Source organism: Temnothorax curvispinosus, unplaced genomic scaffold, assembly GCF_003070985.1.
Source record: "Temnothorax curvispinosus isolate PA1 unplaced genomic scaffold, ASM307098v1 QBEX01012642.1, whole genome shotgun sequence".
Taxonomy (NCBI): Eukaryota; Metazoa; Arthropoda; class Insecta; order Hymenoptera; family Formicidae; genus Temnothorax; species Temnothorax curvispinosus.
Genome location: NW_020222422.1, coordinates 41,558 through 62,009, shown reverse-complemented (window position 1 = coordinate 62,009; position 20,452 = coordinate 41,558). Strand labels below are relative to the sequence as shown.

At 37.9% G+C, this 20,452-nt stretch overlaps 2 protein-coding genes across 2 annotated transcripts in view; one reads left to right on the top strand and one right to left on the bottom strand.

Annotated features, from left to right (window-relative positions):
- Positions 1-283: 283 nt before the first annotated feature.
- The window catches only part of LOC112462647 (polycomb protein Sfmbt-like), a 57,481-nt gene continuing 37,312 nt past the window's right edge, over positions 284-20,452 (bottom strand). The window contains 16 exon segments of the mRNA XM_025028534.1: positions 284-924; positions 1,007-1,356; positions 1,435-1,690; positions 1,780-2,516; positions 2,630-2,894; positions 2,968-3,162; positions 3,249-3,445; positions 3,584-3,815; positions 3,910-4,178; positions 4,885-5,018; positions 9,225-9,591; positions 10,050-10,207; positions 10,472-10,607; positions 10,906-11,034; positions 13,245-13,418; positions 15,813-16,059. Coding sequence (XP_024884302.1) covers positions 595-924; positions 1,007-1,356; positions 1,435-1,690; positions 1,780-2,516; positions 2,630-2,894; positions 2,968-3,162; positions 3,249-3,445; positions 3,584-3,815; positions 3,910-4,178; positions 4,885-5,018; positions 9,225-9,591; positions 10,050-10,207; positions 10,472-10,607; positions 10,906-11,034; positions 13,245-13,418; positions 15,813-16,059 — 4,176 coding nt within the window. The 3' untranslated portion in view covers positions 284-594.
- LOC112462646 (protein kish-A) lies at positions 6,067-6,975 on the top strand. The gene is made up of 3 exons (XM_025028533.1): positions 6,067-6,233; positions 6,546-6,661; positions 6,751-6,975. The coding sequence occupies exons 1-3, from the start codon at positions 6,231-6,233 to the stop codon at positions 6,854-6,856; spliced, it is 225 nt and encodes a 74-aa protein (XP_024884301.1). The 5' UTR covers positions 6,067-6,230; the 3' UTR covers positions 6,857-6,975.

The window sequence follows — 20,452 nt, the reverse complement described above, 5'->3', positions numbered from 1 at the left end:
TCGTATCAAGATATGAAAATATGGATATGTTGGTAAATAAAAATTATAAGCCAAGGCCTTGTTTTCAATCCGTGTTCGTATCCCGTATCTTATAGACTGAAAACAAGGCTTTGGCTTATCATAATATAAACAACATATCCATATTTTAATAAGAAAATATCATGATACGATACGATGATACGATACATGTCTGGAGCCCGGCTTAAGAGATTTAAATATGTATAAAAATAAATAAAAATATAAAATATTTTAAAAAAATTGTTAAAATTTATTCATTAAAAAATTTGTCAATAAATAAAGGCATTAAAGGCATTAAAAATTAAACTGCACTAGAATGGAAAAAAATCTCTTAACTCATAATAAATCATACAGCATCTAAATTTTACACATTTGTTTTAGACTATAAAGAATCTATATATTAACATTTCTTCAGTACATTAGTAAAGTACGTAACAAATAACGTATGCAACCATATTGAGATAGAGGTGACTTTAATTATCATTATTTCACATGCCTTACCTGTAAATCCATGTCTAATTTGCGTAATGATGGAACTTATTTTATATTTATAGTGCTAACTACATACTAGTTTTGTTATAAGAATTTCTTCAATCCTAGTTTCAACCTTTCCTGAGCTGGATTCACTTTGATTTTTAATTGCTGAATTAAATCAAAAATTTTCAGAGAAGGTCCAAGTTTGATACCCGTTAGGTCTATTATTTGGTCCTTAGTGAGAGTCAGCAATGTCTTTCCATCTATTTTACGTTTACTGAAATTATCGCAATACGTCGCACAATCATTAACTCGAAGAAATTGTGCAACATCAAAGACATTCCACTCAGATGGCACTAAATCACCAGATTCCGAACCTCTTTGCACACCATCTGCTAGCCTTGGTATATATTTAGTACTTGCTGAAGTAACCTACAGACCAAATAAACCAGAATAGTCTATAATAATTCTAATTGTATATCTCAGATATTTGTCAAAGTGTCGTGATACTTGCATTAATGTATGACGTAGCGGTTCTTTCCTTGGGTGGTGGAGGGCTCTGTACTTCGCTTTGCGTGTCATTCAATGCTTGACCTTGTCCAGTAGTGGGACTAGGTAAAGTTTGGTCAGGTCCAGCTGGCTCTTGCGCCGTTTCCGGCTCTCTGCTCCTCTGTTCCGGTAAACTTTCTAGATCACGCTCTCTTTCAATTTTCGTTCCTTGAGCAGGTTCCAATTCTCGCCCGCGTTCGCGAGCCATACTAATACGTTCGCTCTGACGAGGTAGTATATTTTTGGAGCAAGACAGCTTGCTACCTTTCTTCATTCTTCTCTTAGCTTTACGTTTAAGGCCTCTTGGTGATTTTACTACAAGAATATACTCATAAATACAAAAAAATATACATATATGGATAATATATGCGTAAATATATAAATGATATGTACCAGTAGGACTAGTGTTTTTTACGAGTACACGCGGCCCTTCCAATTTATGGTCGACAAGATCACACCATCCAACGGGATAAATATCTGGACTTTGACAGTCTAACCATTGATCATATTCATCTTCCCAACCATCGAAATGTACTCGTAGCAATCTGCCAATCACCCTAGTAATAGTAGCAACACAAACTAATCTAGGATCCATTAAATCAGCAGCTTCGAGTCTCATTCCTTCAATAAATCCGTGTTGAGGAATTTCCTAAAAAATATATAAAAAGTTTATTTAGCATTATTACAAATTATAAGGAAGAACTACAAACTGCATTCATAAACATATAGAAAAATTACCCGATTAAATAATTGGATAGGAGCAGGTATAGTATTGGTCTCTGTTAGATATGCATCCCATGTAAATGTGGTAGGATCATAACCCTTTGGCGGCGTTAAAGGTAGACCATGTTGGGAACAAAAGCCAACTGGAAAAATGCACGGCGAACACGAATGATAGCAAAACCAGTCAGCGCCGCTCGCGTCTTCGTCATAACTGTCAATGCGAATCATAATGTAATCCTTTTCCAAAACTTGCATGATCGTCGCCGCGCATATAGCCGAAAGATTGAGCGGATCGATAGCTTCTATTTTCATTCCTTCCTTAAACGTGTATGTGAGATGCATGTGATGACTCTTTGGCACATAAAAAAGATTCTCCATTGCGTCGTCTTCGGATAATTTTGATTTAGAAACACGATCCAAGTACTCGGGATACGCATCTAGTGTCTGTCCCACTTTCTTAGCCCAACCAACAGGGTGTATGAGGGGCGAGTCTTCGTGGCACCAAAACCCGTTATCCTCCGGCGGCGAATCGTAATATCTCACGTGCAAACGTTTACCAACTATCTTTTGTATCGTCGCCACTTTGACTTGCGAGATTCTGTTTTTATCTACTACTTCTAAATGAAGACCACATCGAAAACGAGATTTCATGCTTTCGTTCACTTTGCTATAGAAATTTGTCGGTAAAGTCCTTGCACCGGTTAATCGCCTCATCAAAAAGTCCTTCCAATCTTTGTACTTATTTGCGATCGCTGAAAAAAGAATTCAATATGTCAAATTTTTCCATGCGCACTTTTCCAAGATCAAACGATTTTTTTCAGTCGCGCATTGTCTCATTCTGTTAGAAATAATTTCGATTACGTACTGTTAGGTGGAATAAGAGGTTTTCCAATTGTGGCACACCAACCAACGGGATGTATGTCGTTAGAACAAAGCGATACCCAAAAATCTTTGTCTGCATTGTGCCCGAAACCCTCATACCTTAGCAGAGCTCTGTATCCGCATATACGTAATACAGTCGCGACCCAAAACGAATCTGGGAAAGCCTCGCATACTTCATCACAGTCGGTATTTTCTACCTCTACTTTCATACCCACTGTGATATTGTCCCAAATCTCTGATATAGGAGCCTAAAAAGAAATTATAATATAACGAGACATCCGCAAAATTACATATGTAAAAGACAAAACACAAGAACCTAACATGTTTGAAACAAGAGACTGGTGCAGCGCAAAATCCAGGTTCAACAAGCTGTGGTGTCCAATCGTAAGAACCTGCCATTTCCGCTGTTCTCTTTCTTCTAATCGGTAAATCCTCTGGCATTACTGGCTCTAATTGAACTTTGTCCTTTTCTGGATCGACAGATTCCTTGGTATCTACTTCTTCTTTTACAACAACCTGGAAAATTGAAACGTTTGTAGGATAAGAATGTGTTGTTTCTTGTCGCACATTTTCTGAGTGTAGATTCAGTATTATTAACTTACATCCGTCGATTTTGTTTCATTAGAGGACGTTTGGCTCACAGATATTGGCTGATCCGTCGAATGGGATGGACTATATGTGGAGTCAGCAGTAGGTGTTGAGTATTCTGAAGAACGTGCACACGCTCTACTGCAAAATCTACGCTCCTTTGTATAAAAAGCATGTTTTACACCAATAGCACCACATTTTTCACAAACAGCTATAAAATAAAAATTCAAGTCTTTAGTTTTCTACGATAAGAAGATATAGATGGTCAAGTCAACTTCATGTCTCGTTAAGTCCTTTTCTGTTTCTTCTTTTACTAATTGTAGTTCTAATTGTTGCAGATTACACTTACCTATACCATCTTTGCGAATAGGAATGAAATTTAGATCAGTATGAGGTTGATAAGCAATTGGTGTTTTCAAAACAAGTCCTGGATGCTTAATGGGCTTAATTTTTCGATTGCGATTGTCTTGGGTCTGAGTCGCCACATTGCTCACAATTTGTTCTCGTTCTTCATCACCCATGTAATCTTCTAATGTCAAATATTCGCTCATCTCTGGCCTTTCAGATTGTGAATCGTAATCCTTGAAAAAAAAAAAAAAAATAGGGAAATCATAATATTAAGAATACACGCGTGAAAATTAGATTGCATCTCTCTTCTTCGAAGACAGAACTCACTCGCTGTATCTCATGGGCATCTACAGCCTCCAATGCCTCGTCGGGTTCCGAACACTCGTTTGAGAATTGTTGCGGTATGTAGCGTACCATAGTGGTAGGAGCGATGTGATGGTTTCTGAGATCTTCATAGGGATTCGAACCGTGTGAGAAAAATGGGCTTTCACCTTGACGAGGATCCAGCATGAGTTCGTGAGCAGGCTCGCCCATCATCATATCCCCCATCCATACCATCCCTAGTTGTTCAGGAAATCCAGGGATGGGAGTATACACTGTATTCATACGCATATCCATTCCTACATTCACACGATTCACCAATTGTTACTTTTAGCCGAATCATTAATGCAGAAATATTCTTTCGTAAGTTCTGTTCATAGGAAAGAATGTGTAATATATATTATTTCTTAAAAAAAAATTTTTTTTTTTTTCAAATTTAGAATTTAGGACAGATTTTACTGGAGCAATACTCCATGTGGAAGCTGTGCACGAACAGCATTATCGTCAATTAAACATTATTCGAGCTACATTTAGAACGTTGTCGACGTGTATTTTGGACGGATCTTATCACGCGTAGAATTTCAATTCACAATCTCCGGGCCGCGGAACGTGATTCCGTCCAGTATACACTTATCGCGCGATGCATAATCGTGAGAGAGCTATCGGGATTACGAGCTGCACGCTGATCGCGTTTTTTTGCCGCGCTATTTCGCGCAAATTTCCAGGTAGCATTTATATTCGAGAAGCGACGCTAGGAAATCTTGAAGCGTACTTTTATCTAACCCCTCTTAACGTACAGTCGCGTGTCTCGCGCGCGTTTAACTTTGATCGTTCTCGGGCGAGCGTTCGGTAAACGCGGAGTAAACGCGAAGACCGATCCGGGAAGCGTCGCGTCGTCGTTGTCGTCGAGAGGAAGACTTCAAACGTCGCGTCGGCCCGGTCGGCGAGCGAATTGTGCCGTATAAGAAACCAAGTGCGTACCATTAGAAGCTTGCATGTCCATGACAAAGAGTCGTTCGTGGGTTTCCTCGACGTTTTCCACCTGTATTACCGCAGTCTACGCTTGTCGCAATGCACAAGTCCCATCTCGACAGGCGCAAAACACATCGCCACCGCTTGGATTTCGCCTCGCCCGAATTGGAGTCAGTCGAAATCCATCGTTTTTCGCGACATCCCCGAACGGCGAACAATAGGGCAAAACATTCGGCGGTAGGCCGTTCGCTTCGCCCCCTCTATTTTCGTCTTCCCTTGCCAGGGCGGGCAATTGCCGGTAAAATCAGTAGAATAGAAGCTGTAATGGCGGACTTGTCCATACGACATCTCGTCGTCCAATAGAAGAGTGCGCTTTCTAGAGATTAATTGTAAATAACGATATTTCCATCTTTAATGACCATTTCTATCAATGCAGTTTAATTTTAGTTTAATTTTGTTATCCTTTTCTAATTCTCGTAGCAATAAGTAGAAAAAGATAAAAAGTAAATGTAAAGAAATTTCTCATATATATTTTCTATGAACTTCTCGTATTTTAGATTTATGAAAAATTCTGAAAAAGTCTTAAAATTTTCATAGAAATTCTGATCCTTAAATTCTTACTTCTCAAATTCGATTGTGATTGGTCAATTTTTAAGCGGGGAGCACACACTTCTGCATAACGCAGAATGCGTAAGCATAAGAAAATTGATTGGTCCATACACATGTGCATAAGGAAATAGACCAATCAATTTTCTTATGCTTACGCATTATGCGTTGTGCAGAAGTGTGTGCTCCCCGCTTTAAGCTATATCCACACAAACTTGCATAGGTGCACAACCATATGCATAACAAAACGGATTGGTTTATTTTTTTATGCACCTGCATATGGACCAATCAATTCTCTTATGCTTATGTTTATGCGCTATGCAAGTTTGTCTGAATTGAGTGGATTGACCCGATTGACCATTATGCCGATTGACCAATCACAGTCGATTATTCTTCTTAAATTCGATTGTGATTGCATGGTGTGATTGGTCAATTCTTACGACTCACGACTTTACGACTCGCATTGTAGACCTAGCATTACGCTACGTGACCATACGAGAGTCTTGTGCGGTGGCTCTAACCAATAGATGCGCTCGATAGTTTGAAACGTTCGAACCGGAAGCAGGGGACTTTTGACGTGCAACGCGCATCGAGTTGCGCGCCGTTGTGGTTGTGGCGTTGTGCGCCGTACGAAAGTGATGTCGCACAATACGTCACTCAATTTACGAGAGAATCTTTAACGAATAATTTGTGGCTTTTCTCGAGGTTGATTCTCCTGCAGTTTCTCAAGTAGAGCGCGACCTAAAATTATGGTAAATATACACATTTCGGAATAGTGAATGACATTTGAGATTGGGATTGTATAACCTAAAATGTCGTTGACGTTGACGTACGACAATTTGGCCACATGACTGAAGCTAGATACTTGAATTAGCGCGATTATTATTATCGGAAAAGATATCCGTTGACGCGAAGAAGTAGATAGTAATTAAGATTCCGTTGCTATTAATTTAATAGATAAGACATTACGTTATTGCGTGACACGCATTTGAGCAACATTTTAAACTTTACATTTCAGAGATGAAAGTTTATTTAAACATACTAACGTATTCTTTTTTTGGCAGTCTGCCATATTTAATTTTCAGAGCCTGCTGACTGTAATATTGTTGCTAATATGCACCTGTACCTATGTCAGATCTCTGGCGCCAAACTTGTTTGACAAACGGCTGGGAAAGGTTGGGTACGTAAACGCTTTCGTTAAGCATCGTAAAAATTTATGTATATGTGATATACATACTCTGTATATATCTAATAAATTCTTAATTTTAGTTTTCAGGGTACTTTTTGGAAATGTGCTAGGATTGGTGAAAGAAAAAGCCCATATGTGGCTTTTTGCTGCGTCTGTATGGCCTTTAGTATTTTATTTTGGTCGTAACATTCCTACATGAGTCATCCTGGCCAATGCATTTGGTGTGTATTCCAAAATTATATCTTAATATATTTATGTATCTAAGATGTGTCCGAGATGTGAGAAAATAAAAAGCAGTTTTGATATCCGTTTGTTCGATAAACAGCTATATTTGCCGTTTCAATAATACATTAAAAAATACACTCGTTTAAGCTAGACTTAAAGTCAAAACGAACGTCACTGGTAAATGCACGATAGTTTTTTTTTCTTATTTGTCAACACGTTTTTTTTTTATCCCCCCCAAAGCTATATCATCCAATTTGAGCACATTTTCTCATTGTATTCTCATATATATTTTTCCTTCCTATAAACAACAACATTCTTTTAATATAGTTATTGTAAAGTTATTATATTGAGCATTCTGTGATATACAGGGTTCATTAGATAGGTACATTTATCATATTTTTGCTCTGTGTGGGATATGCTACCTTTTCTGCGACAGTAAACCACGCGATGTAACTAAGACTTGTACTCCGTATTGATGGACATTGCAGCATTACTTAAGATCGTCAAATCGCTTTATCCCTTCTGTCAACTTTAATACTCTCTGACTGACAATGAGTTGAACATTGATATCGCTTTACATGGTCGTCTTAATTACAGAGCAAGATATGGTTCATAGTTTTGCGAGGAACATTAACTAAGTGATCTTTGTAGTATTGCTAGAAATTATAAGATCATTTGCTGTGTCAATTTTTCTTGTGTTTTTATACATAACATACATATATATCTACTTCATCATATACATGTATCATCAATGTGAAATGCACGTATGCAATTCTCTTTGATGGTAGCTGAGCGTATCTTATACAAAAATTGGCAAAGCCGGGTTAAATTTAACGCGTTTTATTTAAAAAGCGATACATCGGTCATCCCTCGCGTTTAACCACTTATGCTATACCTATAACGTGGTCTTGCTTCATTGCCGACATATATTAAGGTACAGTATTTGTGTCTACAAGTAATTTAAAAAAATACATAAAATAACCGAAGTGATCTATAAATATTTCCCTAAAGTGTGGTATGCTATTATATGTGCTACAGATATGGATTTTATTTCGGATATGACGTGATAACGCTCGCTATGATGCCAAGTATAATATCGATTCGCTCTCTTACATCACAATAAACAAAGATATTATCGTCTTATTTCTTACATACAAATTAGTATGCTAATTATTTGTCTGCATTTGGGTACGATCGCACAATTGCTCGGAAAGTTCGTGTGATTCATCGATGAAGACGTATTACAATGGCAACGTAACGGATGTTCACTTTAACTGAGTCGTCACTGTCGTTACGAGATATACATGTATGCATATCAAGATTGCAATTCGTACGTCAGCGATTAAATTCTGCGGGCTCTTACCCGTTGTCAACGACAGTGACAGCTCATTTCAGATAGACACCCTGCATATATAAGGCTTTTGACGCTAACGTTATAAAATTACCCCAAGTTACCTATTAATTTCACAAAAAGAAAGAAATAATCATTCGCTCTTCGAATAATAAAAATCTCTCCCTCGTATTTTTAACTCTCAGACAGCGATGCTTATTTTTCTATTTTTTTTTTTTTTTGTATTTTGTTCAATAATCAAGTGTCAGTCACTTGATTTTTCTATTTATTATTTTACATTTATTTATTTATTAATCGTTTATTTCCATGTTTTCATCTCATTAATATTCTAATAAAACAAATAATTTATGTGAACGAAAGTTTATTTTATAATAAAAATAAACATAATTGTAGGATAGCTTAGAATAAACCGTACTTAAGTGTTTTGCTGTCTGAGAATTAAAATTATCCGGATAATGCTATATATTTAATCCAACCAAAGAGCACGTTTCACACCCGAACTTCTCGCACGTTAGCAACGGATAAAGGGGTCATAAAAAATACATTCGTAAGCGTCTTTCCGTAAAAATCCGCAGCGGTTATCTCGGGTAACATTCGCTCGCATTAACGGATCAGACTCCCTTCCCCTCCTTCCACCCCGTTTCTACCATGCCACGCGTCTAAGTGTTCGCTTCCCTACGATCTTACCCTGTAAAAGCGTCCAAGTGTTCGCTTTCTTTTCGATCTTTCCTCGACGTGCTGCTAAGAACGTTGATCTGGCTAATTAAACGGAAGAGTTAGTTCTTTCATCAGTCCTGGTCGTCGTTGTCTGAGAATCGTTTCCCCCGTGTTTTTCGATTGCGAGACTTCTTGTGTGAGTGCTTCTCTCGCTTATCACTCACTGTCGGATCGACGAACACAATTCCATGGCTCGCAGATTAATTCCTTTTGCGAAGGGGTAGAACCATCGTCGGTCGTCGTTCTCGTAATTCTCATCACCTTACGTCTTATCGCACCGTCGAGAACAATACGAGACAGAGCGGTAAGACGACCCGCTTGCTGGCGATGACTGCGGACGCGTCGCTACGATCCTTGAGATTCTGGTGGTTGTCATTGTGGTTGTTGTGCTTAAAGGCATTACCCTGGTCCTTGATTGAGGGAGCACGCGGATCCGCGGTGGTCGATGTGGTCGCGTACCTGTTGTTGTAAATCAATCGCGCCGTGCTCTTCTGCATCGCCGGCGTGCTCACTTGCTGATAGAAAACCCGATTGACCATCGTCCCTTGCCCGGGCTTTGACTTGCCTCGGTTCAGTCGCTTCCAGTTGGTCGAGGTGACGCGGGTGGGCATGGTTACGCGCTCGATCTCTGAAAATATCCACGTGAATCATGGACAGGGTAAACCGAGACGCTTCGCTTTTCGGACGTGTCCCCTTTCTCTTTTTTTAGAAACCGACGCGTTTTTTTAGTCATGCTTTTTTTATCCGTAACCGTCAATAATAAATTTAAATAATGTAGATATGTATCATATTTTGTTTTTCGAAGATCCGAATATATACCGTTAAAAATAGTTAAATTATTCTTGCGATTGAAAAGAATAGTAAATTTTAGAATAGTATTTTTAATGGTGCTTGAAATTTTTATATTAGGTATTGTAAAAAATATCGTTAAAAGTAATGCGCGACACCAATCATATCTATACTGGAATTTCGAGCGTAGATTTAACAGAACTATATTGTCGATGATTTTTGCCTGATTATCATTAGGGGATGACGTATTTATTCCGTCTTATGTATATATGTATATATATATATATGATTACTTACCATATACCCTGAGAGTCGCCTCGGCTTTTCCCATACTTGAGGAGGCTGAGCACGTGTATTCGCCCAAATCCGTTTTCTCCAAGCGTCTTATCTTCAACACGATCGTCGTCTTCCATTCCTCGTCGGGGTCTCCTCGCTCGTCGATTTCGTATCTGCCTCTGCATTGACATATCACTTACGTTTAACGTCCGCGATAGGGAAAATAGATTCCGTTATTCGACATCTCGTTAGAATAACCCGGAATCGCCGCCGGGATCGATATCCGAAATCGCGGTGACCGAGGTCAGGAGCGATTTAGCAAAAAGCAATTTGCTAAACGCGGAACGTTTTGTCTCTTATCACCGAGGAGATTGTCGAACAACGGATTTGAACTACGCCCGGGGATCGGTAGACTAAACTGTCAATATTGTCTCGGTACATACCCGCTCATGATAACTTGCTCCTTCCGCATCCACAAGTTAATCGTCTTGGGATAAGCCTCGATTAAGCAGATTAGCGACACGTTTGTATCCAGGGGAGAACTGAGCAGCTGATTCGGTGCTTTTGCGCTAGGAGGGACTGCAAAGGCAAAGAAATGAGAGAGTAATAATCTGATTTTTACATTTACATATGTTGTTTGTATTTCATTTCATTTCTGCGGTTTTTCCGCTAATGTAAATAACATGTTTTTTTTTTAACGATTTAATTTCCTATGTGATGGCATAGTAGGTAATGTTATTAAACGTTTTCTATTATTGTCACAATAATAGAACAATCATTAAATTGGATAAACGGTCCTGTCTGTCTATCAATTGATTTCAATCTCGATTTGATAATGCCGGGTATAAAACGTTATAAATCGTTTTCAAGTACTCACAATTTACTTTTAGATTAACCCTCTTGCTGACCGCCGGAGGCACTTCGTTTCTAGCTATGCAAAGATAAGCCCCCATTTGCCTCCTGTCTACCCTGGTTAATTCTAGCCTCTCGCCGGACAGGTTGTCCACTAGAAAATCGTACGTTGTATGAATATCTCGTTGAAAGCTGCTCCCTCGTCGACCATATAAGCCGACGTGTTAACGTGCCCTGAGTAATTATTCACGAAATACGCCTTCGGGGCACGCAATGATAAGCAGAATATGTATTTGTAGCAAAATTTGTCGTTGGAATTTACTATATTTGGTGGCTCAGCTTAATATTTCTGCCTTAAGGGATATGTAAACCTGCTAAGGGATATGTAATATTTAATTAATCCTCATTTCACTTTTTAATCAAACCTAAAGATATAGATACACAATTTTTTTCATTTATTACTGTGTTGTATTAGTGTAATAAAACTTTCAGCGATATTTGTATTTTAGCATGATTGATGAAAACAATGATTGATCATGTAAAACGAGTAGAAGGGTTATTATTATAGCTCATAAATGCCAACGATAAGTTAATCTAGTTAATTAGAAAAATTTTCAATCTTGTATTATATTTTATATTATCATATATTATATATCATATTTGAAATACAGTTTATCATTAAAAATGATAACGAAATTTTGAAAATCCATATTTTTGCTACGTGTTTACAATTTCCATTATCCAATGAGGAATTGCATTGAGCGTGCGTATGTAGCATGCGCTTTTCAAATATAACTGAAAGATAATGAATTATATTATTATCGAACGAACGGCCGACATAAATCACATGTGGAATGTGTCGTTCCATATTCGCGATAAAATGTGTCAGAAGTTTAATAAGATCGATCAAAAATACAAGATACGTTGATTTGTTCTGACAGCTGACGAATTCGCACAGCACTATACTCACTTGTATTAAATTAACAATTGTCGTATATTTGATTGCATTATCGAGTACGGAAATAACGTCTTTTTATTTGAGAATTTAATTATTGCGCACCACATTTTCATTAATTGTTAATCAAATAACGTGACAGTTTGGAAAAGCAAATTATATCTGGAAAAATACAATAATTTTCATTATATTAACAATAAATTAATATAATTGATGGTATTATTAATATGATTAATAGTTTGCATAATATTAATATTATATAACAATTTTTTACTATGCGGTATTAATGTTTTTAAAAGATAAAAGCCTGGTATAGCTTATTATGGTATTATTTGAATCTTTCTTCTATATAAAAATCAGAATAAATTACATATACATTTTACATCGCGGTTGCTAATACATGCATCGAACAATGATACGAAGCTTCGAAAACCATAACTGATAAATGAAATACATATACAATGAATTTATAAAAGTCTTTCATTGAAAAGCATTGTGAAAGTATGTATTATGCGTTACACACCTTTCGGAACTGCATCGAGCTGTATCGGAAATCGATTGATTGCTAAAATTTGTCTCTCTAGCACGACGTCAATCATTTCAATTGAACGTCAATAGTTATACAAGCGCACTCGTTTAATTCCGCGTGAGTCGCTGGTACTCGCATGATGTTGCAAGTATTTCTTTTAACCGGTCGATCTATTCGCGGCGCGCGATCCACCACGCGACTGCACAAAATTCCTCGAGTGCGGGTGTCTTGCGAAATGCAGCGGAACTCGACGTGCCCGAAGGATATTGAAAGTCATTGCGGACAAACTAATCTCTATTCGATGGAACGTGTTCCGCCGTAATTGCTTTCGATCGGGAGCACCTATACGTGTGTGAATTTACGATGTCTTCATATCCCTTTAAAACGCTTGACTATTTGATTGAGACACGTCGGATTATCGGGATTATTTTAATAGCGCAAAAGCAAAGGTATTAAAACGTTTGCGAAGATATTAAAGGTCGGGATTTTTTCAAAATTTTTATACCGATTTCATATACTTTAGGAGAAAAAAAGAGATTATTTATTATAACTTTCAAACCTTCATAACATTTGATTTAAATTGATTTCTCTAAAAAGAAGAGCAAAAGCTTTTCTTCTCATTCTAAGTTTTGAGTAAAAATTCTTTTCTATCATTATTGAGCATAAACCCGCAGTAAATACCCAATTAAATCCACAATAATGTTACGTAATGTAAATAGGAACGGGAATAATTAGTTCGCGTTGTGGTTTTCCTTGCGGAGAGACATTTCATTCCGGAATAAACGCCAGTTTCACATGACGTTAGGCGTGACGTAAAGAGACAATTACGGAGATCGAAAGTGACAACCCTGGCTCTCGGGATCTCGGAGCGATATCTTACCTTGTATCAACGGATCGTGAACACCCCTGACGAGTATGAAATCACTTTTCTCGCGTCGCCAGAACACGCGAGGGGGCGGCCGTCCGGACGCGTTGCATGACAACGTGGCGTTCTCACCCTCGAGAACGGAGACCTCGCCGTCCGAGGTACCGGAACTCAGGATATCGGGCGGCACTGGAAGGAAGAGATCGAATAACACTTCATCAGATGAGATAATAACGCGTTTAAAATTATATTACAACAACTATGCCAAAAAACTTACATTATCATCACGTCATTTTAATCATTATCTCTGATTCTCTTTTGGGACTTATTATATCTTTTATTTGAAAATAACGTACAGTGATACGATCCCTCCAAACTTAGCGTCGAAAAAGATACGAGGATACGAGTGTTGTGTCTATGCAAATACGTTAAAATAAAGCTAAAATGAAATATGCAATAAAATAAGATAAAATAACCTGCGCAAAATGTCTCCACGATAAGGAAGAATTATTTTACGAATAGTTGTACTATCTAATCCACACAACACATGTATCATAGTGAATTACAAGGACTGTGAAGAATACGTTGTCAAAAATTTATGACTGTAGAACAATAATTTTTTCACCAACATAATGCCTTATGCGCATCCTTTATGAAATTATTCTCCTATTACTAATATGTTTGTTTTTAAATACGCTATTCACAGGAGCATTTTATTCCGTGTAAAATGCAAAATACGGAAAATTAATTCCGCATACATTTTAATGGAGTTTGAAAAAACAATCGTGAAAAACTCTTAAATTAATATTTTATATTATAACTCATTTCATTTTGCTCCTATATCGAACGCTGGGAGCATGTGTAAAGCTCGATAACAAAAAGAATAAGTAAAACAGTCCGAGTAACAAGCACGTTTTCTAAACTGCATTGTGTGTATACGAAATGTAAAGTACACTGATCGTTATATCCGTGTAAGCCCTTCGTGGAATGAAACGAATTTCCCGATATCTCACGTGTCCATCTATCACAAATTCAACACGTGCCTGAGGATTATGACGAAATTTCACCCGATATCGCGCCACGTTGTCTATATAAGAAACAATTTACAAATGGGATCGAAATTGCGTGTCAGTGTGTCACGTGAAACAATATATCTTCATGTGAGTCTTTTCGGCCGAAACGGAACTTCGCGAACGAAGACTGGCAGGTGCGCGGACTATAAAGAATCGGCATTACCGATCATTCTAACGCAATTTAACCTAGCCATTGCTGCGACGTTGGCGAAGACGACCGAAAAGTCATCTCGAAATCATTCCCGTCACACTCGACGGAAATGAAATATCGGCGGGCAATCCCTCCTCGGAGAATGGTCTTCTAATGGAATTCCATCCAATTCTCGAAGAGTCGTTCGATTCGTTTCAATTACAATGATCCAAAGCTGAAGTATGTCACGATATAACATACGCTGCGTACAGACGAGCCGAACAATGAGAAAAAAAGGGATGGCATTTTCTCGTATTTCTACGTAAAGGAATTTCATTCCATTCAGGAGCGAGAGGGACCGCTTTTTGGTGTTCGACGACGAACAAGCACACACGCAATGGAACGCATTCCCGGTTTATCCTTTGGCTCGTCCCCCGTTTCTCCCTCACGCACAAAGTAGATGATATTAGCCGGCTCGTCGGCGCGATATAAAATTGTGCATTTTATGATACCGTAAACGGCGTACAACGAGCTGCGCGCACTTGCCGAAATTGAAGCGGCTCCGAGGATGTTTCATCTAGAATATTACCGATACATAAAACGAACGGAGCAAATATTAAAGTTGCGCGTGTTACGTCGATATAATTAACGTTAAAAGAAGATAACGTGTAAATTCGATAGAAACAGTTTAGTTGCGATCTTTGCGAGCTACAAAGTATGAGCATCCATCAGCTGACGAAGTCAACGAACACCACTAGACTTTCTGCCAGGTAGACTTTCGAACTTCGTTATCGCGTTTAATTAAACTATAAATTAAAGCGCAGCCGTTAGCGTTTCTTATATGACCGATAATGCTCCTTGTAAACTAACTCCCCGGCATCGATATTACATCCTCTTCCTGGAAGGAAACACGTGTTACAAATTAAGTTTGCTCGAATAACTCACCCACGGCGGACGTGCCAAATTATTTAATGAATTCCTTGACGGAATTAAGGGATCTGATGTTTGAAGACTGAGGATTTTCAAACTTTTCTAAAGTCAATTAACGTCGGTCCCTTAGAATCTCTCCCCAACCATAAATTAGCAAGCGTATAACGCTACAATTACACCTTACGCATTGTGTTCGCGTCATCATCATTATCCTGCACGAACACGCGTAACGAGGGATCTCCGTATTGCGCGAGATCCATATGCACGTGTATATGCAGCGGCCTATTCAAACGCGCCGCTCCAGCGGCGAGGCACGCATATTTTCCGGCCCTAAAGCCGGCCCAGTCTAATCGAAACGCGGTGCGTGCGTGCGTACGTGACGTCTCTGCCAACAGCCGCAAACCTGGCCGGTCGGCCGGAATGCGACGTAACGCGTGCAATTAGGCATACCTAGGACGTCCACGCATCCCAGCTGGCTCAACATAGGCTTGGTGTTGAGTTGGCACATGTAACAGCCACGATCGGCCTCCTTCAGCCCCCGAATATGCAACTGCCAAGTGGCCTCCTCGTCCTCCCGCGATTGCGTCTGGTTCTTCGTTTTGGCGTTCTCCAGGGTGACGAAGAATCGAGTCGACTGAATAACCTTGCGATCGCCCATCGATAGGATCGTCTGATCCTCGGCACGTAGCCATCCCACCTGCGGAATATAGTGACAACGAGATATCAAGACTTTCCTTTATAAAGATGACAAGAGATCCGCGGATTTTTCGTTAACGGAAAATTACTGGGAAGAATTAACCGGATGGATTGTTTTTCCTCACCGAGCGCGAATTCGAATCGCCGAATGAATACCTATTTCTCTTACGTGAAATTTCACTGAGAATTCAACGGAATTTTCGGCAATGGTATAAATTATCGCTCTACAACGACGCGCAAATACCGGAGTAAATGTATAGGATGTTTTGCCACTGCGTCATCATTTAATGACAAATTTGCAATTTAATATCGGCTTTTTTTTCTTTAACCAGCGAAACGCACGATAGTAAGGATAATATAACAGTTTTCTGCTGAAATCAACAAGAATCATCTGTCATAAATGTTCTGGGATACTTGAAACTAATCTTGTCCCTGTTTTAAAAAGTAACAGGGAAGATCACTATTGGAGAAATGGCGTTACTTCGCTTAAGTTATCTTCCCGTCGCGGAATGTTATTTTTACGCGACTTTAATGGAACTACGCGAACGTCTGTTTTATTTTCCAAAGGTTAGTGGGTAGATGCACTAGAGGGGAATATCCGCTTAAGGAATATTGTAAAATGCTACAACTTCTCAAAGATCATCTTTATTATAAATGAAAGAAAAACATTAAAATTATATAAGATCATGAGTAAATAATCATTTCTTCTAATAAATGTTTTAATATGTTATTAAAATTTATATTGAACGCCTTTCGAAAATTCATATTTACTGATGTAAGTAATCCAGATTTAGTGATCGCTCGCTAGTACACATTTGCTCCATATTTTTTTCCCGAAGAGTTGATTCAGGCTATTAACTTGGGATAGCTCGGTGCATAACCCATAATGATATTCAGCAACCGCGCACGTAGATTAACATCAGACATCGTCTTTCGCTCGTGTCCCGCTACGGGTTTGACGAAGCCAATATGAACGAGATGCTCTCCGAACAATATTATATCGCGCGCTATCGTCAAGTGCACACGTATGTGTCTTCGTATATGTATGCACGTGTGTATGTGTGCACGTCGGCAGTAATTGCTTTTAGGCAAGTACGCATATTGTACCGGCTTGCACCCCGGGTCGGGCCGGTGCGGTTGGCGGCGGCATTGCGGGAATCAGCGACGACGAAAGGTTCAATTTAACGTCGTATCTAGGTACCATCGCTTCACTTAACCGCCGCCAGCCTTCGTCGCGTTATCTCTAACGATGCACTTGGTAATTAATCTCAAGTGACTGTTGTGCGACCCATATAACCACCTCTGGCCATACGCGTGCGGCCAGTTACATGACGTGCTGGGACGCAACCTGGGGTGGTGTGTTACCCATACACCTGCGCGACACGCGTGTTACCTTGCCGCAACCTCAGCGGCGAGCTCAGACGAAGGGGTTGATCGCGGAAAACAGGGTTAATTGGCCTTAAGGACGTACATTAATATATGTCGCAGACGTTTACTTGACGCGCATTGATACAGAATAGTGACCGTAGAGTTATGACGTAGAAGCATATCGTGTAATAAATAGTAATAAAAGGTTATTTTTTCAAACGAAAATGTTCGAACATGCACATTAAAGATGATTTAAAATGTTAGATAGAATAGTGATATAAATTAATAAATTATTAGCATATATCAATTTTTGTATCTCGATATAAATATGGCTTGTGATATTAAATTTTGAATTCTTCTTATAATAAAACATAAAATTACAGTATAAGTATACAGCTAGATTTCAGACACTTTCTAAAAGCCTTTTGTTTTTCAAAATGTGGAAATGTATAAAACGTTTGGGCTGGCACACAAAAATTAGAGATAAACTTGTAGATTAAATTTATTCTCTCTGTGAAACGATATTTAAAACTAGAAAATTAAAAAAATATTGAAATTTTTTGTTTAAACGACTGATTATGATTTTCTGTGAGAAAGGGAGTTTCCCTTTGTGTAACAATGCTATTTGTGATTATGGTAATGGGAAAGCGGCGAACCGTGCGCCGCATAGCTTAATCGAATCGATGTATAAGTAGTTCAATATAAATCGAGTTTCCGGTAAAAGCGAGCATTTACGCGAAAAACGGAATGCCTTTAGCTATCGAAGAAACGGAAAGGGGTTAAATGAGAGAAAACTGAAAGATGACGGAAGTCGCCGTTTGAATTCTTTCTTTATCGAGGTACAATCGACGGCGCTTTAAGTACATTGTCACGAAGGAATAACAGTTTGTTCTCTATGAAAGGAGGGGCACACTATCGACGTTGACTGTGGACTTATGGTCATTATCCCTATGGAGAAGATAACGATTCGTTCGATTCTATCCCGGAATAATACTGTTCCTCCTCCTCTGCGGAAACGGCATGCTTATCGCATAAAAAGCTCTCGAGGACTTAAACGGCGACTTAGTTCAGCATTTTGCATGGTCACGATCCTAAGAATCGGCGACCGTAGTAAGTAATCCATGATCCGAAAGGATAATTAATGAAATATAAATCTGAGGTTTCTATTTCGCTGCACGTTTAGGATGGTATTATTTCCTTCTTTTAGCTTTGTTGTGATTCCAACAATAAAGGGCATATTTCAATCGCGAATCCTCTAACGCATTATACTTTTGACTGAATTCCCCCCCGAGGTTACTCGATATCCCATTGAAATAGTACAATTTTTTTTTTAATATTTATATAGGCACATTACATGGAATCCGTTTACGTATAAAATCGAATATGATACATACATCAACAATGCATCAATAATTTACGATTAGTCAATTTTTGATAGTTTTTTTAGCGGGGTATAAAATTGTAAGCATATAAAATTGTATAATAGATATTCTTTATATTTTAATATATATATATATTTTTAATTTAGTCATTAATAACTGTATACTGCATATTCAATTGACTCTCCAAATTCGGTAGATTACATTCTTGTCAAGACGGCTTTCATTATGGATGCTCAATATGCTTAGTGATAATCCTTCGCATCAAAGAGACTTTGATACTAATTAGAGATCTTCTCTTCGTGCATAAAGCAGTTCAGTGTTGAAAGTTTCCTTTAATTAAATATGTAAATAATAGATAGAAATATTTAAATGTGATTTATTGCTGTAAAATATAAAAAATATAAAGTATTTGATAATGGACGATTTGAATAAATGCCAACTTATTAATTTTATAATCAATTAGAGAAGATGCCATTTTTTAGTTGGATCTTGGTAGCCTAATAATAAATTTCTGTGTGAATTTTGTACACTTTTTCCACTCAGTAAACTGATTATACTTGTCGATCTTAAAACACAAGTTATTGTTGGAACAGTAAATCTGTATACTTAAATTGATAATCGAGTTTTATGCTAATAAGCATTCTTTTAAAATCATTGCAAAGAATTTCAAGAATTTATTGCGAAAAACGCTCATCACGATCACGGATAGGGAGATCCAGGTTCGAACCTTGGTTGGGATATTTTTCGCAATAAATTCTTTACAGTAATTAAAAAAGAAACGCTTTTTAGCATTAAAAGTTAAATGAATTATCGATTTAAGTGTGTGGATTTACTGTTCCAACAACAAATTGTATTTTAAGACAAATAATTGGCGTGTATAATAGTTTAGGTAGTAATTCACTGATTGTGAATTAGAAAAACGATATAAAACAGAAATATTATTATTAGGCTACCAAGATCTAGCCCAGCTGAAAATGGCATTTTCTCTAGTTGATTGTAAGATTCATATTGGTCCAGTTTCACTTATTATTATCTATTTATAATTTATAATATTTATTTAAATTATTCAATAATGATATATTTACGTAACATTACATATTTACATAATATTATACATTACATAAGTTATGTTTAAGAATGTTGATTAATGTCGATTAACATTGAATCAATTTATTTATAAATGTGCATCGGTGAGAAGTACAAAAAATTAGTTTATTATTAAAAGTATAACTCCATAATATAATGGAATATTTATATACTCACACATGCCGTAACAATTGAAACGTGTTAAATAAATTGCATCTACACGACAATTATCAAGCACCTAATTGATCGAATCTGTTGTAGTAGATCGCGCGCAGTGATTGCACGCGGAGTTGAATTTAATGAGATTAACCAGGATATTCGTTGCGTAATCTGCTTGAGTCCTTTGAGCAGGATAACTGATTGTCCCGATAGAAACGTTACACGCCAATCGTTGTACACGATTTCTTCTTTTCGTCGCAGCTCGAGAGTTACTTCTCCCGAGTGTGCAGTTTCATTGTGTGCCTTAATTTAATAACTGAAATACTATTTCTCTAGTTATTCGTACGTACGTTCGTACTTGCGCTATATACCCTCGTCTCAGTCGTCTCTCCGAGTGCG